At 42.2% G+C, this 26,251-nt stretch overlaps 1 protein-coding gene across 1 annotated transcript in view; it reads right to left on the bottom strand.

Moving 5' to 3' along the window:
* The window catches only part of RPS6KA5 (ribosomal protein S6 kinase A5), a 171,917-nt gene extending 150,777 nt beyond the window's left edge, over positions 1–21,140 (bottom strand). The window contains exon 1 of the mRNA XM_059182504.1: positions 20,797–21,140. Within this exon, the coding sequence (XP_059038487.1) occupies positions 20,797–20,899 (103 nt within the window). The 5' untranslated portion in view covers positions 20,900–21,140. The remainder of the gene's footprint in view (positions 1–20,796) is intronic.
* Between the last annotated feature and the right edge of the window lie 5,111 nt (positions 21,141–26,251).

The raw sequence follows: 26,251 nt of genomic DNA, 5'->3' as shown, positions 1-26,251 counted from the left end.
CACTGCCTCAAAAGAAGAGTGGTTTATTCCAATTTTCTGAGTGGCTCGCCAGTGACAGTGATAAAAACAGTAGGGTCAAATGTCTTCTTGTCATGTCCACCTGAAATCAAAGTGTTTCCAAAGAATTACTCCACAATCCTAGCTTCCTGTGGCTTCCTTAGTATTTCTTTTGAGTAGAGCAAAAATAGTCAAAATACAGAATGGGAGAGTTCAAATTTTTCCTGAAAATAGTAAAACTAAGAAAATGATCTTTCAATAAAAAAAATATTGAAAAGAATGCCTATTACTTATGGCACACAAATATCAGACAACCATCCCTTCTGTTCCCTTCTCTCTTTTTCCTTATTAATTTCAAAATATGGAAAACTAAAATCTATTTTCTGAACAAATTCATTTACAGAAAAAAATTTCCCTTCTGACCTGTACATGAGTAAATCAATGCAGTACAATGTTGACTAATGCCTGCTAATTATAACACTATCTTTCTGCAGGGAATTCTGGATGAAGTCAATCTTTTTCATCCCATGAACTACAATAAAGTTTTATATATATCTTACTTAATCTTCCAACATTTTGTCTAATTTTTGTGTCTAATAATCAAGGCCTACGATACCAAATGGAATATTATAAGTAGTACATGTATGTATATGTATATCTATGTAATGGATTACATAGATCTCTTCATCTGAGAATAAATTGCTCTCTTTTTAAAAAAATATTTATATTTGGAAAAGTTGGATAGAAAAAAACCCCAAATTACTATAAATAGAATATTTAAAAATTACTAAGTAAAGGGCCTGAATTTTTACATGCCTAATTTCCTTAAATTATTTATTGTGAAATTCTTTTTTTATTTTTTTTAAGATTTATTTATTTATTTGACAGAGAGAGAGATCACAAGTAGACAGAGAGGCAGGCAGAGAGAGAGGAGGAAGCAGGCTACCTGCCAAGCAGAGAGCCCGATGCAGGACTTGATCCCAGGACCCTGAGATCATGACCTGAGCTGAAGGCAGTGGCTTAACCCACTGAGCCACCCATGCACCCATGAAATTCTTTATTTCAAAACCAGTTACAGAAAAAGCACAGGCCAGATATTGGCAAGGTGCTAAAAAGTAGTAGTAACTGACTAGAAGATGGAATCCTGGCATACCTACACCCAAAGTTAATCAGGCAAACGGTTACATTTAAGAGCCCAAGTTTGTCTTTTGCGTAAGTATGGAATTTTAGCCATGCAGCACATAAAACAAGTCTTATATAGAAAGTGGTAGGAAGACACTCACACATTAAAATAATCCATTAAAAACATTAATTTTGCAGAACCTTTTCACAAATAGTGTTTAAAAAGAAGAACAAACTGTGAATCATTTTAGATTCTAGTTTTAACTAGTCATCAGTATTAGAGGTAAGAAAAGATATATATGAAAGTTATTCCAATTTTTTTGAATTCATCAACTAACACTAGAAGCTCTGTGGGAGAAAAGTGGTACTTTTGTTATCTTAAACTGTACTAGTATTGCAATACAAAGCTGATTATTATTTAAATTTTCTACTTAGAATGGAACAGTTCAAAAATTGTAAATGGTACATTCAAATTTTAAAACTGAAGATCAATATGATTTTTAAATACTCATATTATTCACAGCTGATAGAGGTAGCATTCATCAACTCGTTTCTATTCTGCTTTAAGTAAGTTAATCTATTTAATGGGTAGGTACTTTGGTAACACAACAAAGAAATATGGTTTGCTGGTTTAGAGACATTCACAGTTTGATGGGGGAGGGGAAACACAAATATATAATTACAATGCAATATAAAAAATATAATTATTAGAAGTAAAAGTAGTTAGGTACACAAAGAAGTGGCAAATACCTAAGCATGGAAACTGAAAAACTATAGGAAAGACTTCAAAGAAGAGAAGAATGAAAAGGCTGAGCTAAGTGTTTCGAAGTACTGAGAAACTTTGGGTAAGAGGGATGATAAAGGTTGCCTGATTTCAAATCTTTCCGTTCACCCTTGAAAAAAAAAAAAACAGAACAAAACAAAAAACAAACGAAACCACCATAAAACCAACAAAGAGAGAAATAAAGCCACATATGACCCATGCCTTTGGCAGGACTAAGGAATACCACACCCTGGGGCACCTGGGTGGCTGAGCTGGTTAAGTATCTACCTTTGGCTCAGGTCCTGATCTCAGAGTACTGGGATAGAGTCCCACATTGGGCTCCCTGCTCAGTGGAGAGCCTGCTTCTCCCTCTCCCTAAGCTCCCTCTGCTTGTGCTCTCTCTTGATTGCTTGCTCTCCCTCTATCTCGAATAAATAAATAAAATCTTTAAAAAGAAGGGTGGGGAAATACAACAACCTTCAGATGGCCTGTGATAGAAAGACCCAATTCCAACCAAGCTCCGACCACCCCTGCAGCCAAGTCTGGATGTTTGGAGACAGGGACAGACACTTACGAGACAATGAAAAGAACAGAAGAGCACCGAGGACTTAGACAAAGCAAGAAAAAGATCATGCTCTGAAAGTATCCAAAATAAAAGCCAAAAGACTACATACACGTAGGCCGGAACGTGTACTTAAAGCACTAGCTAGGAAAGAAGGGATTGGACAGAAATGGCAGACCCAAGAGGCACAGCTTCTGAGGGCAAACCAGACAGAAGGAGATGCACCCCTGGGAATACTGAAGTGAAGAGAAAGAAGGGGCTAAGAAAAGAATTAAGGATGCCACAGAAATGAAAGAGAAACAAGACACGCTCCACCCCCAGCCCCATCCATAAGAGTTCTCCAGCATAGAGGAGGGTGTTCTAGAACTCTTCAAGAAGGGAATGAACAGACATACAAAAAAAAAAAAAAAGCAGGTCACAGATACAGAAAAACAACTGTGAAAATCAGAAAATGCTAATAAAAACATTTCAGCTGATCAATCCCTCCCCCTCCTTTTGCTGAAGTGGTATACCACACAACATTCCAAACTCAATTTAAAATCTTCAAACAAGCATTTGTGATATGGAAAAAAAAAATCCTGAAATAGAAATACAAAAACTAAGAACAGAAATGAACAAACAAACAACAACCAAAAAAAGAAAAGCAAGAAGAGTTGAATTTAGAAAAGAAACAGAAAAAGTATGCTTTTCCCGAATAGACTGTGAGGGGTGCATCTCCCCACAGTAAAACACAGGGAAAGGAAAGAAATTTATTGGCAAAGGAATGAGCACATTCACATGATAACTTGCAGACGGGTGAATTATGAACAACCCCCATGGACGGGCCGGGAGGGTCAGATCACAAAGGACTTCGAAGGACAAGCTAAGGTCTATTGATTTCATCTTTAGAGGTGGGGAGGTAGTATAATTAAGGAAGGAGAACACATGTTTTGGCTTCAGATGAACTCAGTCTCTACCAGTTACTAAGACTGTGTCGAGCAATTATTTCTATGATGCTAAGCCTCTTATTTATAATCTGTGGTTGAAGGGATGGATGGATGGTCAGATGGATGGATGGATGGATGGATGGGTACATAGACAGACACGCAAGTGCGTGTACACACACACATATACCCGCACAAAACCAGCTGTACTTATCTGAACCAGGGTTCCTCCCAAAAGCAGAGCATCACAAAAGGACCTGTAGAGAGACAATTTAACTGGCAGGAGAAGTAAAGGACCACGGAGGGTGAAACCAGAAAGGAGTGTGAGCCAGTAGGAGGGCACCTTACTGAACGATGCTCATTGCTGTGGGCAACTGGAACTCAATCTTGCCAGACTCTCTGAACATGACTAGAAAGCTGTTAGAATTGTCCGTGCGAATACAAGGAGAGCATTTCTCCACTGGCTCCTACTCCAAGTTAAGGATTGCCCTAGGAGGAGTTCACTTGCAGCCACTTCCAGACTGAACAAGCCTGTGCGCCCTCCTACCTGTATCTCTTGCTAGGTGGCCTTGGAGAAGCCCTGGAGCAGAAAGGAAAAGATGGGCAGTACGCATATTTGAAATAAGCCACTGTCAGGGCGAAGTGAGTCAAAGCCCGCAGGAAAGAGTTAGAAGATGATGTGAGGCGATGCTTCAGAGGCAACCGATAAGAGTATAGCTCGAACTCCCTTCCCACTGGGTCACTGAATACATGTGCATCAAGTCACCCCATTGTACACCTTAACTTATACAATGTTCTATGTCAGTTAAACCTCAAATAAACCTGCACAAAAATTAACTGGTCACAGAGTCAAGGAGGCGCTACCATTGCTATTACATAATGGTGACAGGGAGGAACTTATCTTGAACTCAAGGAATATATGAGGGTGTTTGTTGTTGCTTCGTGCCTGATAAGTAATGCTAAAGATGCACTTGGAGCAATTATAGTCCAAGGGCAAGGCAACTGAAGGCTCAGATCGCTCAGAGGTAAAGGTTGCAATTAAGTTAACCTACCCTGGTTTCTTGTCCATCTTTGGTGGTCCCATGATCTATTAGCCACTGCCACAGATGTCTGTGGGTCATGGCACCCTCAGTGCCACTCAGGCCCTTAATGATAATTACATCCACCTTGCCCCTGACTAAGTGCTACCACTTGGCCTCTGTATTCCAGAATCCTATCATGTCTATGGACACAAGGGAACCTAGTGTCTCCTATCAAGCGCAGCCTGTTTCCCCTCACCAGGGCATTCTGTATTACCTTGTTAAGTGTTTTCTTTGGACCTGCCTAAGGAACGTGATCAGATAGTATGTTCTCTAGTCTCATAAAATAAAACCTTTCTAATATTCTTTCTTCTCTAAGACTTCTGACCTGGATACTCTGCCAAAGCCATTCCTGCATATTTATCTAATTTACTATAGGTCATATTCAAGTCCAAGCTTCAAGAAAATATCCCCACAGTATATTAGGACGAGGTTACTAAGATATTAAATCCGGAGTGATGAACAGTGCTCCCATGTTAATTATATCTCCCCCATCCAGCCTCATTCTACCACTCCTAGCCCCATACCTTGAAAATCCACTCCCCAGCACACTCCTCTGTTCCTACTGGCACATGTTAGCCAGGCCCTGGGATAATCTGTCTGAGTATTTCCTCCCAGAACAAGAATATCCCTGTTTACATTACGCTACAATTGCATCTAGCTGTTCTAGAGGCAACAGGTATAGAGGATGGGCAGATTCTAGACAGGACAAGCATGAACCTCAGCCAGATTGCTGCATGGTCTCCAAACAAGGGAAGGCTGTTCTGTTCTAACAAGGCAATAGCTCTGTCTGTCCAGAGGATCGGGAAAATTCAGGGGTCCCAAACAGATCTCAGGGTCCCATTCCTTCCATACGACGTTGCTGACTTTGGCCCTAAACACCTGTCGAGGGTGCACCAAGAACTACCATGATCAACACAGAATGAGGGACTCGCAGAGAGGTTTGACCTCGCACAGGCACAGAAGTCAAACCGTCTACACAGTGCTGCTGCCTCCGCATCTGGGGCTGAGTCTGAAGAGAGGGCAGCCGAGTGGAAAGGAAGGGCGGCCAGCACGTGGGAAGGAGCAAGGATAACCCGCAGCCCCGAAGACAAGCTGGAACCCATGAAGGCAAAGAAGAACCCGTCTCTCTCACTACCTTGATGCCTCCGACTGTGACGAGACAGGCAACCTGGGGAAAAGCCACACACCCTGACCACGGATTCTAAGAAGTTGATGGAGGTGATCCAACAGGAGCTAAAAAGAACCGCGGGCCTGGGTAAAGCCGCATGCCAACAATATGACACAGCAGATTGGCAGTGACGTGTGGGAGCTGCAGCAGGGCCTCGTACCAACCTTCGCATGTAAAAGAAATACGGCTGCTGCCTCACTTCTGCCTTTAAATCCTGCTCAAAATATCTCTTGTGGCCAGCGTTAACCCAGAACCCAGGGGGGAGCTCTGGGAAACGTCATTCTTGGTCTAGCTCAGCTGGCACAGTACAAACCCACCAAAGAAGATGCACGGCTCTACCACCCCGCAGATTAAATCCCAGGCCTGCTTCTTTACATCATCTGTCCGATCATGGCAGGCAGTAACAATCTTTGCAAATGCTGCCACACAGAATCTTTTCACCCTGTACCCTGCGTTGACAGCTGGCTGGCCTATGCCTGTCATTCTCCTGTTTGCCAAGTTTCCAAAGGCAGAAGAGGTCAGTCAACTTCAGAGTCCTTTTATAATTACCACTGTCCCCATACCACTCAAGTCGCAGAGCTGTGGCATCAAACAACAGTTCACCTTCCATTCAGTGCCAGTTCTGATGCCTTGCAGGTAAGAGTTTTGGGAACTGTTCTGTCACACACGCCAGGGGTTACCACCGATGATGTCCCTGCTGTGATCTCACCAGTGAGTGGCCCACCTCAACACCCCATATCTGAGGTATGCTTCCTAGAACCACTTTAGGTACTGTCTTCACTGGGGCTCTTGGGCACATGATTGATCTGGAAGGTAACCCCAGGAGAAGGAGTGAGGAAGAACTCGGGAGACTGAGAGAGGGAAGAAGGAAAAGCCCATACAAGGATGCATTATCAACTCAATCTAATCTGGACCTTCTGAGGAATGTATGGAATGCCCCTCAGAATTTTCCACCCTCAGATCAATACAGAAAAGCATTTCTTCTCAGCTTCCATCCCTCATGGCTGAAGGCTGCCCCTGTGGTCCCTTTACTCCGTACACTTCTAGGATATGCCCTCGTGCTGGCTGAGCCAGCTCCCCTTAGGATCCTAAACCTTGGAGCAAGAATCCAGGTCCTGGGGCAGAAAGTGAAAAATGTGCAGCACATGTGTCTGAAATTAGACACCATCAGACTGAAGTGAGTTGGTGAGCTGGAGCCCAGGCAGAGCATCAGCCCGAGGGGGACTCCAGAGTGAGGCAGACAGGACAGAAGCTCGCACCCTACAGCTATCAGAGACAATACTCATCACATAGGTGTGTGTGAGAATTCAACAAGATACACAAAATGCTGGGCAGCTCTCCTAACACAGAAAACTCAGTAAATGATAGCTATTATCACTAGGTTAGACACTGATCTAAGACTGTGGCAAGGGCAAAACATGAGCAAGAAACAGACAAAGGACATATTTCAGAGTCACAAACTGACAGAATGGGGAGAGTGAATGGGTAGGCAGGGAGAATGGGAGGGGGAGGAGGAAGGCCAGGATGTTTCCAGCTAGGGTCCTGGTGGGATGGAGAATGACAGTACCACTAAATATAATAAAAGCTGGAGGAAGAAGCATTACTCGACCTGACTGTAAGGGACCTGTGGGCTACCCATATGTCTTATGCTCAGCCGGCAGTTGGAAATAACTGATCAGAAACTCAATGAAGAGAGCTAAACCGAAAACAGACACTGGTAGTAAGTAGTTCAAGCCATGATGATGTTGGGAATTCCCAGGAAGAGCATGTACATTTATAAGAATAAAGGGCTGACGGTGGATTATCAACATTTACGAGACACGCAGAAAGATGGAGGCCAGGGAAAGAGGGAAATGGGGCAGCCAGAGAAAGAGAAGAACCAGGAAGAAAGGCGCCGTGTCCCTGGGTAAAGGGAAGACAGTACCAACACTTGAGCACCAACTGCTCTGAAAGAGGTTAAGTCAAACAGAGATGTTTCCGCTGGATCAAGAACACAGGGAGACCTTGCGGACTGGAGAGGGAACCGTTATTATGTGGGACAGACTGAGATGGGAGCCTGATGGTCCAGCACATCAAAGAGTGAACAGGAGATAAAGAAGTAGAAACAGTTGCCGAAACTGCTCTCTCAAAAATGGATGGAAAAGAGAATGACAGCAAAAACTAGAGGGCCACCAAAGACTTTTTTTTTTTTTTTTTTTTTTTTTAACAAGACGATTCAAATGTGTTCGTGGGTAGGAGAGTTTAAGGATGAGGGAAAGGGGAGGAGGAAAAATCGAGTAAGCTCTCTGAGGAAGTGGAAGATTGCAAAAAGAGGTGTGAGAGCACAATCTGACTCAATGCTCTTTATTTAATATGCTTGGATTTATTTTTAATATACCAACTAGGAAATATGTATTTAGCATCTAATTTGCTGAGACCAACCTAATAAAGTTATAAAATAACTTTTCTTATGAAATCTTGTCTTTTCTTACTCAACATTACAAAAACATAAGCTTCTTGGATTAATTTTAGTTTCAGTCAAAAGGTGACAATGGTATGCAGTGTGAAACAAATCTTCCTCTGCTATTTTAGTTCTTTTTTCTTTATGTCAGGGGGAAATAAATGATTTCTAAAACAATTTATCAGATAAGCTCGAACCCAGGGGGTGTCCAGAACCATATTGACAGCACACACGTAACTGCGAATTCTAGAACCTTAAACCCCTGTCCACAGGGTCCAATTAGCCCAATGGCAGGGAATGTTTGGGCTGGAAAATACGCTAAATAGCTAGCACATCAGGTTCCTTTTAACTGCCAGGTGGTAAGCTATTCTGAAGCTGTTTAGATTTGTGGTTGGGCCTCAAACCATGTCTCTGGACAGCATTCTGCTGGCAGCAGAACAAAGTTATATTTAATATCTGTGTACTTTAAAACAATGCTGCCCACTTTTCTCTTATTGCCGGGGTCACTTACCTTGAAGACTCACTGTACTTTTCGTGTATAAAACAGCAGTGTTTACTTATCCAGCTGATTCTGGAATGACATGATTGGGCCAATGTGAAAACTGAGTCAACAGGAAAACAAATGCTTGTAAAGCAGTAACAAACAGCCTTTTTTTCCAATACGCGTACCAAATAAATTTAACTTAGAGGAACTATAACTAAATATAAAACACTTCAAAAAGAAGAAAAAGAACATTATGCTTACTAAGAATTTTGGCATGATCCAGAGAACATGTTCAGAGAACTGACCTCTGGGAAAGCACAGAAACATTTCCATGGCTCTGCCTGAAAATCTCTTTTCTGTAAGCTGTTCTACAACATTCCTTAAACTCTCATCTTATAACATGTACACAGTGTCAAATTTTTGTGTGTTTTTCTATACTAAGAATTTTTAAAAGATGAGAATAACAATGTTTTAGAACAATGAAGGGATTTTTCTCTTCTTGAATAAAGAATTGCCTTTGCTTCACAATTCATCGAGGAGAAAAAAAAAAATACATGAGCTCAACACTCCCATACCTTCCGGCCACCAAATCTACAAATGCAAGTGTATCCTCTCCCTCTTCCCTTTCATTATACTCGAAGCAAGGGCATTCCCTTATCAGAGGCCAATCCCTGCGCCCACTTCGTGTCCCCCCTTCCTCCTGGGGACCTCACTGCCACCAGCTATCCAATCTCGCTGGTACGCTTCAATCTCTCTGGGTAGTGGCTTCACCCTAGTGGTCTCTAGCATGTTCTAGCGCCACTCATCTTAAAACAACAAAAAATACCCATCTCCAGCCCCCCATTTCTCTCCAGCTAAGTCTCTCTCTTTAATCTCCTCCAGGACCAAGTCTCTCAAAGTTGTTTTCACTTGGACCCAATTCCTCATCCTGTTCCATTCTGGCTTATCCCACCAACTTGCCACCACAGCTGCTCCAGATAAGGTGATCAGCTCACCCGTTGGATCTGACTCAGTTTCCCTGTAGATTGGAATAATAATAATAGTCACTTCATAAAGCTGTTGTCTGGCTTCAATGAGGTGGTAAAAGCGCCTACTAGGTGGCCCTGGCAAGCTTTCATCACCCCTGATTACCACGGCTGGATATGCTCACTAGAATACATCAGAAGCATCTCAGACTTGCTATGATCCACATAAAACCGGATCCCACCTTTCTTGCCCACCCCATATGCAACACCCCTGGTTTACCATCTGTGAGTTCTAAGGCAGAATTCTAAGATGAGTCCCCCATGACCCTTTACATGATCTCCTTCCCCTTGAGGGAAGGAATATATCACTCTTGCAACCAAGGGATCTTTGTAGATGTAACTAAGGTCCTAAATCATTGACCTAATGATAAGAAGATTACTTAGGTAGGCCTGACCCAATGACACAGCCTAGAGAAGAGGACCTAGAAGTCAGAGAGTCCAAGCATGGAAGCGCTTGAATTTCCATTGCCTAAAGAAGGGCCAAAAGAGAAAGAATGCAGATGGCTTCTACAAGCTGACAGAGGCCCCCGGCTGCCAGCCAGCAAGGAAACTGGGACCTCTGGCCAACAACTACAGGAACTAAAATCTGCCAACTGTAAGAATGAGCTTGGAAGTGGATTTTTACCCAGAGCCTCCAGATAAGAATAGTATGACTACCACCTTGATTTCAGCAACTCTAGGAGGACTTTCAACCCACCAAACTGTGAGCTAATAAATGGGTGCTAGTACAAACCTTAAATTTGTGGTAATTTGTTCTGCAGCAATAGAAAATTAATACACCACCTGAACAAAAAGCACCTTCAAACATACATTTGTTCCAGCCCCAAAACTCCCATACCTCACCAAGTTCTGCTGATTCTATCTCCTAAATACATCTCAACATATTCACAATTCTTAATCTGTTCCCTACTCTAAACTGTATGTTCCATCTGAACTTCCGCAGTGGCTCTTAACTGGTTTCCTGTCTCTCAGTCCCCCTGCCTATTCTCCTCATAACAGTGGGAGCTATTTCTCGCTGCACAAAACTAGTCTTGGAAAAATCCTTCATGGCCTCACACTGCACATAGGGTAATACGTGAACACCTTATCATAACCTTCAAACCCCTGCACAAAGTGGCCCTGGCTACCTTTTCGGCTTCACTTCCCGTGACTCACCTGCTTGGATATGATGCCTGAGCCACAGAGGCAACCCCAGGGTGTCAAGTAACCCCAGTGCCAGTGACCCTCGTGTGCCAAGGCGTTTCCCACATTAGAACCATCTGTGTCACTTCCCCCCACTCACCACCCAGTGATAGCCAGGGCCTCGGCTTGAATGCTACTGTTCCACAGAAGCCTCTCCTCATCCCGAACATGATGCCAGTTAGACTCCCTCCCAGAGCCCTGTGTTTCTTCACAGAGTTTTTCACAACTGCAAACGTATAGTTGGTTGTAGGATTACGCATTTAAGGTCTTTCTCTGAGAGCTCGCTCAATGAGGGTGGGTGCCATACCGAATTTGTTCCTTGCTAAAACCCAGCATCTGGGACAGTGCCAGACACACAGCAGGAATTCAACAGTCCTTAATGGATGAGTAAACCTGCCCAACTTAAGCGTGGCAAAATTAGGTCAAGATTATGAGGCTGATTTGTGTTTGCACCAGTAGATTCATCTTAATCTAGCTGTAATTAGGATGCTTCCTTACAAACTAGATGATGTAAATATAAAGGACAAACGGAGGCAAGTGCATGGGAAAGTGTCACTGCCAATCTGCTAGGATTCGGCCTTCACGCCCTCTTAAGGCAACAACCAATTTAAGATATGAGTACAACATTATCCTTATTGCATATTTTGAATAGTTTTTCCTATAGGAAAAAACATATCATTCCACTGCAACACTGATGTGGCTAGAGGAGAGAGTGGTTCAGTTGAGTGATTTTCCAGCTAATGAAGGGATATTCCACTCATGTAGAAAACCACCTCGTACAAAGACAGCCCTGTGTACGCTCTCTGCCCTTCTGCCAAAAGAATTCGTTTTTAAAAGTATGCCTCTATCTTATTGATTTCTCACTACTTCTCTCATTTATCACTTTTTTTAAAAAAATCAAAAGTGCTATTAATTAAGGACCTCACTTTTTTTCTTTTAGGAGAAATACAAAAATAGCAAGAACACCATATGACAAAGATTTTAAGAGGCGAAACACTGAATAGAGCGTCAAACATCTTCCCATATTGTCCTTAATATTTATGCTCTGTATATAGGTGTTCATAACTGTATTTAATTCTTCCCATGGTCCAGAAAAGGTTCAAGGCAAATTATTTGGATTAAAGCATAAGAATGAATAAAGAAAAAGAAAAAAGATTAGAGACATAACATGATATTAGAAAGAGGCTCAAGATGAATGCCAGACCACAATTTTTTGTGATACAGGCCTGAGCTGTGAAGCTTTTTAGCTCCTATTTGGTAAAAGAGGGACCCACTTCACAGCATCCTATGGAAAACAGAACAGCTCGTCAAAAGCAGCTCAGCTGGGGTCGGTACTAAGATCGGAAAGGAATGTCTTCTTGGGGATTCCTTAGAGAGGACACCATTCTACTTCTATTAAGAACACTTGGTACCAGTTTCTACTAAAATAGTTGCTTAAATAACGGACTGCTTCACATTGTTATCATACACAGTTACCCAGGCTTGGGGCAAAATGATCTCTTGTTTCAACCAATTTTAAGTACGATTTATTAGTTTCCTATTATTGCTGTAAAAAAAAATTCAACATAAATTTCATGGTTTATTAACAACCCACATTTGTCTTCTTGCAGCTCTGGAGATCAGAAGTCTGAAACTGGATCTTACAGAGCTCAAATCAAGGTGAGAGCCAAGCTGCACTCTGTATGGACACTAGAGAAATACCTAATTGGCAACTTCTAGAGAGGGCCCGCACCCCCCGGCTCATGGGACTCTTCCAGCAGTGGCATGGCTCCAGGCTCTGTTTCCACTGCCACTTCCCCTTCTCTCCCTCCACTTCCATCCTCACATCCCCGTCCGAGTCTGACCCTCCTGTCTCCCTCTTAAAAGGACCCTGGGATTGCATGTGGCCCACTTGGGGGCCCATCATCTAGGATAATCTCAAGAGCCTTACTTCAATGACATCCACAAGGTCTCTTTGCCATGCAAGGAAGCATATGCACAGGTTTCAGGTTAGGACATTGACATCTTGAGGGGCATGGGTATCTCTATTCAGCCTACCACACAAGACTCCATCACTTAGCTATTTGAAGCTACCTAAATGGTAAGGAGGGGATCAGAAAACAGCGTACAAGGCCAAACTTACACGGTAACAGTAAAGCTACCAATAGGGAACTTAAATCAAAAAAAGAATTTTAATTCAAGAGTTAATAACAGAATCCTTTTAAGTAGCAAGTTCACCTTCCATATTCCAAATAATGTGATATACAAAAATATTATTTACACAATGTTTTTGTCAGGAACACACTGGTTATAAAAAAAGCAGCACACCTACACAAAAACTTGAGTGTGAAATAAAGTAACTGCAATACCAAGTACTGTACTAAAAACTGGGAACTTGACCTCCCTTCTCTCACTGCAGTCACAGGAGAGAATGCCTACTGAATACTAAGGAAAAAAAAAAAAAGTGAGATAGCCAGCTCACTCAGTACTTCAGGAAGGTATGAAGTCCAGGCAGCTTACTTGATTTTTGGAGGAACAGTTATAGCTGAACCCAAAGGGACATTGCTAGGGACAAACATAATGAGGGCAAGATTCTATTTTAGACTCTATTCATCTTCTCTGACAAACTGGAGGAATGTAGGAGTGCTCACACCTTTGAGGTGCATAAAGAGATCTGTAATCATTACAGGAGCTCAAAGGAAATAACTGTGACAACCCCTAGCTCCCACTGCATTCTGGGATTGACCTCTCTCAACAGTGGATTTAATGGCGAAGTTTCAGTCAACACATGATCTGATTATGTTAGATTTTTCCCTAGAGGAGTCTTCACCAAGCATCAGCTTCTTTTCCACAGGACGAATTCCATCCTGCTCACCAAACCCCTTATGTCTCCAAGAAGCTGAGGTTTCAAGATTCTTTCTTGCTTTGGAGTAGAGATTAATGTTGGGTCTGATACGACAGGAGACTTCCCACCTGAGAAGGTTTTTCTCCCCAAATACAAAATATACTTGAATCCCTCTTGACTTAAGGACTGAGGTCTGAGATTTATCCCAGGAATCCAAGATTGGCTTAACATCTCCAAATTAATTAATTTAAGAGACCACATCGATAAAACAAAAAACATCACATGATCATCTGCATCGATGCAAAATAAGCATTTAACAAAACCCAATGCCTTTTCATGATAAAAACACCCAAATAGACTAGGAAAAAAAAAAAAAGCTCCTCAACTTGATACAAGGCATCTATAAAAAACCCATAGCTAACCTCATACTTAATTTAAAAGACTAAATCTTCCTCCCTAAGATCAGGAACAAGGCAAGAATGTGTGCTCTCACCAATTCTATTGGACACTGCACTAAAGGTTCCAGCCAGGGCAATTAAGGGGGAAAAAAAAAAAAAAGACATGCACATTGACAAGGAAGAAGTAAAACTATCTTTATTTGCAGATCTTTTAAGTAGGAAACTTCTTTCTTATAAGTAGAAAATCCTAAGACAGCCACTAAAAATCTATTGGAACTAATAAACTAATTCAGCAAGGTTGCAGGATACAAGTTCAAGATACAGAAATAAATTGTATCTCTATATATTTACAATGAACAAACCAGAAATTAAAGTTAAAAAATCCTTTTACAATAACATCAAAAAATAAAATATTTAGTAATAAAGTTAACGAAAGAAATACAAACTTATACTTTGAAAACTACAAAATGTTGGGTGCCTGAGTGGCTCTGTCTCTTAGGTGTCTGTCTTTGCTCAGGTCATGATCTCGGGGTCCTGGGATGGAGCCTGTGAGCCCAGGATAGGCTCCCTGCCCACTGGGGAATCTGCTTCTTCCCCTGCTTGTGTGCGCTCTCTCTTAAATAAGTACATAAAGTCTTAAAAATCAACAACAACACAAAAACCATAGAATGTTTTTAAAAGAAATGAAATAAGATCTAAATAAATGAAAAAACATTCTCATGCTCTTGGATCAGATCTTAATATGCTAAAATTGCAATACTCCCAAAACTGACCTACAGGTTCAATGTGATCCCTACCAAAATTCTAGATGGCTTCTTTGCAGAAACTGACAAGTTAATCCTAAAATTCCTATGGTAATTCAGGAGACCCAGAATAGCCAAAACCATTTGGAAAAAAGAAAAACAAGATTGGAGGACTCACACTTCCAAATTTCAAAACTTAACTGAAAGGTTACAGTAGTCAACACAGTGTGGTGCTGGCATAAGGATAGAGAGTCTAGAAATAAATCCATATATCTATGGTCAATTGATTTTTGACAAGAGTGCCAAGACAATAAAATGGGGAAAGAATAGTCTTTCAACAAATCGATCAAAAACCTAAATGTAACAGCTCAGACCATAAAACTCTTAGAAGAAAATAGGCAGGGGTGCCTGGATGGCTCAGTGGGTTAAAGCCTCTGCCTTCGGCTCAGGTCATGATCCCAGGGTCCTGGGATCGAGCCCCACATCGGGCTCTCTGCTAAGCCGGAGGCCTGCTTCCTCCTCTCTCTCTCTGCCTACTTGTGATTTCTGTCTGTCAAATAAATAAATAAAATCTTTAAAAAAAAAAAAAAAAAAAAAAAAAAAAAAGAAGAAAATAGGCATAAATCTTTTTAACACTGGGTTAGTCAAAGATTTCTTAGATACAACATCAAAAGAACAAGAAGCCAAAGAAAAGAGATAAATTGGACTTCATCAAAATTAAAGCCTTTCGTGCCTATAAGGGTACCACCAAATAAATAAATCAATAAATATGAAAACAAAAAAGCGAAAAGACAGCTCACTTTCTGGGAGAAAATATTTGCAAGTCACATGGTTGGTAAGAGACTTTTATGTAAAATACATTAAGATTCACATTTCAATAATAAAAAGACAAATTAACCAATTAAAAAATGGGCAAAAGGATGGGAACAGACATTTCTCCAAACATACACAAATGGCTAATAAGCACATGAAAAAACGCTTAACATCATTAGTCAATAGGGAAACACAAATCGAAATCACAATAAGATACCACCTCATAGGAGCACCTGGGTGGCTCAGTGGGGTAAGCCTCTGCCTTCAGCTCTGGTCATGATCCCAGGGTCTTGGGATAGAGCCCCCACATCAGGCTCCCTGCTCAGCGGGGAGCCTGCTTCCTCCTCTCTCTCTGCCTGCCTCTTTGCCTATTTGTCATCTCTCTCTCTGTGTCAAATAAATAAAATAAAATCTTAAAAAAAAAAAAAGATACCACCTCATACTCACTAGGATGGCTACAAGTAAAAAGATAACAAATGTTAAAAAGGATGTAGAGAAACTGGAGCTCTTGTACATTGCCACTGGGAATGGAAAGTGCTACAGCCACTTTGGAAAAGTTACAAAGTTAAACACAGACTTACCATGTGATCCAGTAATTTTGCTCTTGGAATGTACCCAAGAGAAACAAAAACATAGACCCACACAAGAAACTTGTACACAAATGTACACAGCAGCATTATTCACAATAGCCAAAAGGTGAAAACAACCCAAATGTCAGTCAACTAATGAAGAGATAAACAAAATATGGCATATCCATACAGTGGAATAGTATCTGTCAATTAAAAAAAAAAAAAAAAGCGAAGATACATGCTGTAACATGGATGAATCTTGAAAACACTATGTTCAGTGAAAGAAGTCAGTCATAAAAGGCTACATACTGTAAGATTCTATTATATGGAATGTCCCTAGGCAAATGTACAGAGACAGAAAGTAGAATTAGCAGTTGCCTAGGGCTAGGGATGGGTGGTGAAAATGTGGAGTGGCTGATATAAATGGGCAAGACGTTTCTTTTTAGGGTGATGGAAACGTTCTAAAATTAGATTGTGGTGATGGCTGTATAACTCTATAAATACACTAAAATTCACTAAATTGTACAACTAAAACAAGTGGATTTTATGTAAATTACATCTCAAAAAATCTGCTTAATAAACATTGCTGCCGGGTGTCTGCTCAGTTGGTTAAGTAATTGTCTTCAGCTCAGGTCATGGTCCTGGAGTTCCAGGATCAAGTCCTGCATTGGGCTCCCTGCTCAGCGTGAAGTCTGCTTCTTCCTCTGACCCTCCCCCGCTCGTGCACTCTCTCTCATTCTCTCTCTCGCATTCTCTCTCTCAAATAAATAAATAAAATCTTTTTTTAAAAATTACAATAAAAAAAATAAACATTGCTGCATCCACCTTGCTCTTTCTCTACAATCACTTGTTCTGGAGAAGCCAGCTGTCACATCTCAAGGACATTCAAGCAGCTGTAGAGAAAGGTCCCCACAACAAGGAAATGAAGCATCCTGCCAAGAACATAAGAGTAACTTGTCTTAGAAGGGAAATCTCCAGCCCCAGACAAGTAAGTCTGCAGGTGACTGCAGTTCTGGCCAACTGCTTGACTACAATCTCATGAGAGATCCTGAGTCAGAAGCATCAAACTAAGCAACTCCTGAATTCCTGACCCATAGAAATCATGTTGCTTAAGACATAAGTTTTGGAGTGATTTGCTACACAACAATATATAATTAATACGCTTTCCTTAACCCTCTCCTCAGTCTTAGGCTCTCTCTCCTGATGAAGGACATTTAAGGAAATGTCTTCCCAGCAACCTTTCCTCTCCTAAGAGTTTGGTTTCACCCCCATCTGCATGTTCACTGTAATAACTGTCACGTTACTAAATCGTGATCCCATTCCCTGGCCTTAACTGAATGATCTGAAAGTAGGCATCTGACCAAAGCCATGTCAGTAAGATCTTGCCCTGAAATTTCTACATCTGAAGTTGTGGAAAAGGCAGTATCTCTCCAACACCTGAAGCTGGGGTCTATCAGCAGCCATTTTCTTTCCCATGTGGGAAAAGGCAGGTGGCAGTGGAGAAGGGTGAAGCCCATCACATGGAAATAAGAAAATATTCAAGATGGAGAGAGTACAGAAAACATATGTCTCTGGTTCCAAGGATTCCTGATGCAACCTTGTCCTTCCAATGGGAAGAATCTGTCTTGTGATCCACCATCTAAAACAGCACTCAGTATATAAGAGGTAAGGAAATATTTATGAAATAAATGAATGGGTAAGACAATTTAATAATCTTCCAATAACACCCCCCCTTTTTTTTTGCTGTTGTTCAACAGAGAGATTTGATTATTTGAAACCTAAAAATTCTAACCTCTTTTTTGTTAACTTTATACTCTGTATATCTCTCTATTATTATATTTATGGCAATATATCCTAATTACTGGGTCACATGGCCTCCTCCCCTACTATCAGAGAGCAAGATATTTGCTTACTCATTTTTGGAATCATCAGTACCATTTAGTCTAGAAAATAGAAAGTGTCAAGAAATGTATGTTTAACTGATGTAATCAATCCTTGACTCTTCATTCTTCTGTTTTTATAATTAATGCCCCCAATTTATCATCTACAAGACACTGGAAAATACAATAAACCATTGCTTGTTGCTTGGTCCTGCATTTTCATCTATTCAGTGAATTCATTCAACAAAATCTGAGTTAGATATTATTGAAGATATATACACAGGCTGCTAAGCAGTAGCAGGGATCATGGGCAGTTCTACTTCAGATGGCAAGACATACACAGAAAAAGATGATAGCCAGCAATGTGACATAGGCTAAGCACCAAATGAGTGATTTAGTTTCTAAGTTACATGGGGTTAATCTGCACACTTTAAGAAAAGGTACCATCATGGAGTGATCCTCAGACTTTACACGCAACCAACATCTGAGTGCCCCACGTGTGTGCTCCTCCAGCAGGCTCGCATTCAACACTCACACTTAGTAGTTGAGAGATGTGAGTCTGAAAGAGTCAAGTGACTTGCCCAAGTCTACACAGCAAGTAAGTGGCAGAGCTAGGATTTAGAATTAAGTCTTCCAGTTCCATGTCCAGGTACACTATGCTACTCAGTCTACACAACTGGAACACTTCCCATGGGACTTTCATTGGCTATGCATTGATCCTAGAGCATGCAGTACAGTGTGGGCACATATGGGCAGTCACCGACTGCTGACTTGATACAGCTATAATGTTTGTCCACATTTTGAGAAGCAAAGGACCACATCAGATCAAATTACTTTGGTGCCTATTATAGTATCATGTGATGACAAGAGTGCAGTTGGCTGAAGATGAGCAAATCTTTCAAGTTATATTTTAACAGTACTTTTGACCACTATATCCGGTCAGTTGTTCCAATGTTCAGCAATAAATCAAAATGACTGTTCATCTCCTTTGACAGTTAACAGTTCTAATGAATTCAGTATAATCTCACCATTATCAGAAAAATTTCCAAAACACACACTTGAAGGTGACGATTCACATGGTTAACAGGGAAGGAAAAGTAAAGCAGTACTCACTGCTTTCTACAAAACTAGCACTGTTTGCAAAACCAGAAACTAAGCAGTTGGTTGACTACTAATAACAAGCAGGTTGCTCTTTGGTCATTTAGCAAAAAGCTGCTTGCTGCACCATGGTCAGTGGCTGAGGAGCTACTTGACTTCAAGTAGCTCTTGTGATACAGCATAATTCTACATATATAAATCAGTGAATTGTTACATAAGATTTTTGGAAAAGAAATTCAAAATCTCCACTTCAAGGAGCACCTCACACTAAAACCTGGCACAAATCAGATATTAGTACTGAATAAATGTTTACTGAAAAAATGACTTAACGTCCCTTTGAAAACGTAAGTTGTCTATTAAATGGAGAGAGAAAATCAAACCAACCAGACCCACACAGGTTATGTTACAAACTGAAAAAGATTATGGGGTTAACTAGCTCAAGATACATAAGAAATTCACAAGGACCCCCCCTCAAAAAAAATGCCAAAATGAGTAAACATGCATTTGACATCCTTCTTAAATTAAGTCACCACACTGGCACTCAGTGGAATGTTAACCAGTCATCTCATTAGAAATGAAAATGAAAAGAACAGGTGACAGATCTAACTTTACAATCTGTTCAAAATGGTAACAAGGTGTACTTGGCGTACACCTGAAATCTGCTGCATAAGATCTGTGTCTACATTATAAAAAGTATCTGTGTCTATATAATAAAAAAGTATCTCTACATGCCAAACAAGCTGAATCATAAAACTTAATAAACGCTCACGAGAACACTGAATAGTAATAATGCACTCTTCAAATGTATTAAAATGTATTGTCCAGAAATGAAAAAGTATCTGTAATACCAGACTGGGCTCCACAAATCTCAACCCCAACTGTACTGATTAGTCCAAATAAACATTTTCCAAAATCAACAACTCGGACCCATACAACGAATCAAGCAATCTAACAAGTATGAAGCTTGGGACAACTCTAGTGATTTGAAACGTTAGAACATCAGAACGTGAGCGCCTGAGCGGACGGGTTTAGTCGCTTTTACTTAGAGCTTTACATTCACAGAGCCTTGTTCGCAAGAGACCTCTGAAAGAATTCAAGGCCAAGTATAGTATTTCATGAAAATTGCAAATAAAAGCGCTCAGACCCTGGAGCCCGCGATCCCTCTCCGCCTCTGCAGAGACCGGACTCATGAAAAGCCCTGGGGACAGCCACCCTTTGAGCTCGTTCGTCCAGGAGCCCGGCACCTTAGGGGAGGGCTCCACAAACGCCCACCGGGACCACCTCTAGGGAAGCAGAGGAGTGCAAGAAAAGCGAGTCAGGCTCCAAACCAAAGCGTCCTTCACCCCACACTGAGGAAGGTGCACCTTTCGCCCTGGACAGGATGCAGTGACAGCGCTGTCACCTGTGCGGGAAGGGGGCGCGAAGACATCGTCGGTGACTAGTGCCAACAGGCAGAGCGGTCCGCAGCTCCGCGGGCCCCAACGCCCCGCGCCCGCCGCGCATTCCCGGGCTCGGGAAAACTTTCGGCCCGCGCCCCCCAGCCCCGAGGTGCGCCCCCACCGCTAGGGACCCCCGGGCTCCCGCCCCGCCCTCGAGGCCCCGCCCCGGGCCCGCCCCCCGCGCCCACTTCCCGGCCCCGCGCCCCCGGCCCGCGCGGGCACCCGCGTGCCCTCGGGGCGTGCCCCCGCGCCGGGCCCGGCCGCCAGAGGGCGGGGTCGCTCACCCGTCCGCAGCTCGTGCTTGACAGTGAGGAGCTGCTCTCCTCCGGCGCCGCCGTCCCCGCTGGTCCCCGCGGCGCCGCCGCCGCCGCTGCCGCCCTCCTCCATCTTCTCCCTTTTCCGATCCCGCGGGGTCCTACGCGGGGACCCGGGAGACAGCGGACGCCCGGCCCCTCGGAGCTTCCAGCTGCAGCCCCAGGAGCCGGGGTGCGGCGGCTCCAGAACTCGGACGCAGCGACGAGTCTCTTTCCCGCTCTGGCCGCACGGCTCGCTCCTCCGCCTCCTCCCCCTTCGGCGGGCACCGCTAGTACCGCGCAACCAAACCGCCCCCTGTCCGCCGCCTCCTCCTTCGGGCCGCTCCGCCCACAGTCAGCAAGGTAGAGGAGCCATTCTAGCCGCTATCGCTTATTGGGCACAGGGCGCGCGCATCTGTCAGCGCCGGCTCTCATTGGACAACCCTCTCTACGCTTCAGGGGCCGCCCCGCCCCTCTCCTCGAATTGTTGTTGCTTGGCGGGGAGGCAGGAGAGGGAGAAACGCTACCACTCCGATTGGTGAGAACTGAGATTCTGCCCCGCCCATTTCCGCTGGTGCGCACGCGCAATTAGGACCTTCTCGTCTCGACCTCCCCAGAACGGTCACACCCCTTATTCCCCAGCTTCGATCTGTTAGTAAACAGTGTCTAGTAGTCAGGAGGCGCTCGGAGCCTGTGATTGGCTATTGCTGAAAGAGGCGGGGAGGGCTGATTGGAACGTTTGGTCCGCCAATCACTGTGGACAGAGGAGGGGCTTGAAGGGAAGCGCTCCTCACGCACGTGTTTGCGAACGTCTGAGGGTCTCAGCTGGCGAGCCACAGAGGTGTGCCCAGCTGGAAGACGGCGTGTCTTAGGTGTTACTTGCTCTAGTGTGCTCTGTTCTACTTAAGTGGAATTTGTGCGTAAGTGCAGGTAGTTCTTAGACATTGCAAAAATTAACCCCAGCTCGCCGTGACGACGTTTGCTAAGGACAGACATTTCTATTTTGCTCAAGATACATCCAAAAGCACCAAATGAATACAGAGCTTAGTAAATATACAATAAAATCCCTGCTCCTAAACAGCTTTCAATGCAAACATGAGAAACGATTTGTATGTACACAGGAAATATAAAGCAGAATTTGAAACAAAACGGCCAAACAATTGCTCAGATGGCAATGATTATTCTCTGTAGGGTTGCTGGGAAAGGCTGTCAGGGCAAGGAGGAGTTTGAGATAACCAAGTTAAAGGATGGGTAAGATAGAAATAGCCAGCAGCAGACATTTCATGCAGAAATGGTGACTCTGAGCATCAGCCTAGAGGCAGAGAGGGTAAGGGTGGGTTAAATGATTGGTAAGACTGGATGGAAGTAGGACCTAAGAGCTAAAAATGTAAGGTGCTGTCAGACAATGGAGAACATTGACTGACATACAAAATAGTGCAGGTTTTATTTAGTACAGGTTGGGGAGTCCCAAAGAGTAGGTACAATATCAAAGCTATTCTTTTGGAAGTTAGCTTCAGTTACAGTGAGAAGGATGGACTGAGGAGAGGAAAAAGATAACAGGACAAGAATACTGTTGCAAAGATAGAACTGTTAACCTGAAAAGTAAAATAGCCATTTGTTTTACCAGCAAAAGAAGTTTATTCAGGAATTGCGGAGAATTACAACTTGGGATACACAGACTGGGCTAAAACCAGAGGCAAATCCAATAAACAAAGGGGAGAAATGATTTTTAATGGAGAAAGAGGAAGTTGGCAGGGGTTGTTTTGAAGGAAAGTTTGTTGGAGAAAAGCAAAAGTTCAGGGGAATGGTGGTTTCTCATTGACTGAGTTGCATGGGTAGTCAGTTTCATATAGGAGAGGCAATGTACATCTTTCCCTGTTGGATCTGTAGCTAAGGATTCTTTCATCTTGTCTGTTCACCTGCAGGAGTCTGTAATTGCCAATTTTCCCCCATAATTGCTGTGGAATCGTAGGCTCCCCCTCCTAGCTCCTGACTCCACCTTGGTGAGGTTTCCTTTTTTTTATTTTTCCCAGAATTTATGGGGGCCTAATTTCTGGCAGTGGACTTGAGAATGGAAAAGGAGGAATATTAAAGATGGGCATTTGGATTTAATTCACATACAAGTGACTTTTTAAACAAAGCATGGATTAGGTCAAAGATCAGCAAACACTTTCTATAAAGAACCAAGCAATAAATTTTTTAGGCTTTGCAGGCCAAAAGGTCTCTTTCACAGCTACTCAACTCTACTGTTGTAGTGTAAAAGCAGCTGTAAATAATAAGTAAACTAATGGACATGGCTATGTTCCAATAAAGCTTTATTTATGGACGTTGCAATTAAATTTCACATAATTTTCATATGACAAAGTATATTCTTCTCCTTTTAATTCTTTTCAACCATTTAAAAATATAAAAGCCATTCTTAGCTCTTGGGCTATAGAAAAGCAGGCAGTAACCAGATTTGGCCTGCAGACCATAGTTTGCAGACTCCTAGATTAGACTGGATTAGACTGGAAGAGAAAGCAGAGAAGCCTTGACAGCCCCTCCAGGTTGCCTGAGCAACCTGGGCTTACCTGCCTGGAACATTTATCCCACTAAATCATGACTGCCTACTCATTTGCCTTTCTCCTGCACAAGGAGTGTGCTATCTGGAACCAGGGAAAGACTTCATGCAATTGTTCATTTGTTCACTCAACAACTTTTGCACCAGCTATATACCAAGTATTGTGAAAGACACAAGAAACACAGTGGAAGCAAAACAGATGTAATCCTTGCTCTCATAGAGCCTATGGAATGGAAATAAATATTAAGTAATCACATACAGAAATGTAAACTTGCCATAGAAATTATGTTGTAAAGGAAAATAAAAGACTGTTACAATAAAGTATAATGGGGGGGCTGACTTAGTTTGGAGGAACTTGAAGGCCTTAATAAGGAAGTATTATTTAAGCTGATTCTTTAAAGATGAGTATACTTTAACCAGGATGTGGCAAAAACTAGCCTAGTGCTCACCAATCTCATTTCCTCTTCCTGGACACACAGGAAAACAGTTTTTTTTCCCCCCTTTGCAGTTAAGCAACGGTCATATGACTGTGATCTGGCCAATGGGGTATGGGCAGACATGATGTATGCCATTTCCAGGCCTGGCCAGAGAACCCTCTGCATAACCACTCATGCTTTCTTCTCTTCCCACAGCAACTACAAAGGTCATGTTTTGAATATGAGGGTACCACCTGAAGAAGAGCCACCCTGACCTACATCAGACTGTGATGTAAACCATAAATGAACCTGAGGCGTAAGCTACCAAGGTGTTGGGGTTGTTTGATACCAAAGCAAAGTATCACCTCCCCTGACTATCTCATAAGGGAATTGTTGGAAGGGGAAGGGGGAGAAAATTTTAGGATGAGGCAGATGCCAAGTCCTGAGGCAGGCAAAGAGTCTATGTGTTTTAGGGGTTGAGAGAAAGTCAGTGGGACCATAATGCAATGAGCAAGAGATGAAGTCAAGGAGGCAGAGACGCAATCAGGAAGTGTATGGAAGGCCTTATTAATATTTCTGGAGTTTTTCCTGTGTGAAGTCCAAAGCAATGGAAAGAATATAAACAAGAGAATGATATAATGGAATATTGTTTTCAAAAGGCCCCTGCGATTAGTGTTTGGAGCCTAGGCTGGAAGAAGCAAGAGGGGATACAGGGAGACCAGTTGGGTGGTTATCACTGTAGTATGGGCAAAAGGGGACAGTGAATGCAGTAGATATGGTAAGGAATGGAATGTTTCTAGATATGTATTTTGGACATCATAAAGGACTGGATTTGCTGAGTGAGGAAAAAGGGGCGCCTAAAATGACACCGAGGATTTTTAGCATGAGCAACTAGGTGCTAGAGGAGGATGGAGGTATCATTTAATGAGAGGGGTGAGTTAAAGGAAGAGCACACTACCAGAGGGAAGATTTTTGAGACATCCAAGACAGTATTAAGTAGCTATGTGGCTATAAGAGTCTGGAGCTCTGCAGAGAGGTCGAGGATATATATATATATATATATATATATATATATATATATATATGAATCGCTGGCAGATAGATGGTATTTGAGGCCAGAGATAGGAATAAGATTGCCTGGGGCAAAAATGTACAGAAGGAAGAAAGGAAAAGCCAAGGACTAAAGTCTAAGGAATTTCAGCACTGAGATATTGGAATGAGAAGGTAGGGCTGCAGGTACAGGAAGAAAACCCCGGAGTTTTGTGTCTCAGAAACTAAAGTGTCTCTAGAAGGAGGGAAGGGTCAGCTGAAGCCCATGCCCTGAGAGGTCACATAAGAGAAGGTCTGGAAAGATTCTGTGAATTTGCCAACTTGGGTGTCATTGGTGACAAGATCCAGAGTGGTTTTTGTGAAGCTAACAGGAGGTGAAGGGGTAGAAATAGTGTGTGTGGACATATTTTTCCAGGAATTTTCTCCCTGAAGAAATAGAGAAGGAAGGCCCTAGCTGGAGGGACCCAGGGAGGATTTTTGTGGTTTTTTTCTTTTTATTTTCAAAAGTTTTTTTAATTCCAGAAGAGTTGCGAAAGCCATACAGTTTCCCCATACTCTTCATTTAGCTCCCTCTAATATTAATATGTTACATACTATAGTTCAATCAATAACACTGAGAAATTAACATTTATAAAATATTACTAAATTATAGACTCCACCAATTTCACCAGTTTATCCATAAAAATGACTTAATCTTTTAATGGTTGAAAAAGAATTAGAAAGGGGTGCCTGGGTGGCTCAGTGGGTTAATCCTCTGCCTCCGGCTTGGATCATGATCTCTGGGTCCTGGGATTGAGCCCCGCATCGGGCTCTCTGCTCGGCAGGGAGCCTGCTTCTGCCTCTCTCTCTGCCTGCCTCTCTGCCTACTTGTAATCTCTCTCTCTGTGTTAAATAAATAAAATCTTTAAAAAAAAAAGAATTAGAAGGAGAATATTCTGTGACACATGAAAATTACATGAAATTTAAATTTCAGTGTCCATAAATAAAGTTTTATTAGAACACAGCCATGTCCTTTCTCTGTGCCTGTATCCAATTCAGGATCCTACATTACATGTAGTTGTCATGGCTATTTATTTTCACCAGTCCTTGGCAGTTCCTTAGTCTTTCCTTGTCTTTCATGACCTTAACCCTTCTGAAATGCAGCGGTCAAGTATTTTGAAGAATGCCCTTTCATTTGTGTTTGTCTGATGTTTTGTTATGATTAAATTTGAAGTAATGCATTTTTGGCAAAAGTAACAAAGGTGATGTGCTCGTAAATTCACCATATCGGGGGTAAAAGAAGTTTATATTCTTATTACTTGTGATCTTAACCTTGAAGATTTGGTTAAGGTTGCATTTGCCAGATTATTCTAAAGGTGTTATTTTTTCCATTGTAATTAATAAGTATTTGGGTAAGTGTGTGAGGTTACTTGTATACCAT

Source organism: Mustela lutreola, chromosome 7 (assembly GCF_030435805.1).
Source record: "Mustela lutreola isolate mMusLut2 chromosome 7, mMusLut2.pri, whole genome shotgun sequence".
NCBI lineage: Eukaryota > Metazoa > Chordata > Mammalia > Carnivora > Mustelidae > Mustela > Mustela lutreola.
Note: the sequence above shows the minus strand (reverse complement) of the source record. Positions and strands in the feature narration are given on the sequence as shown.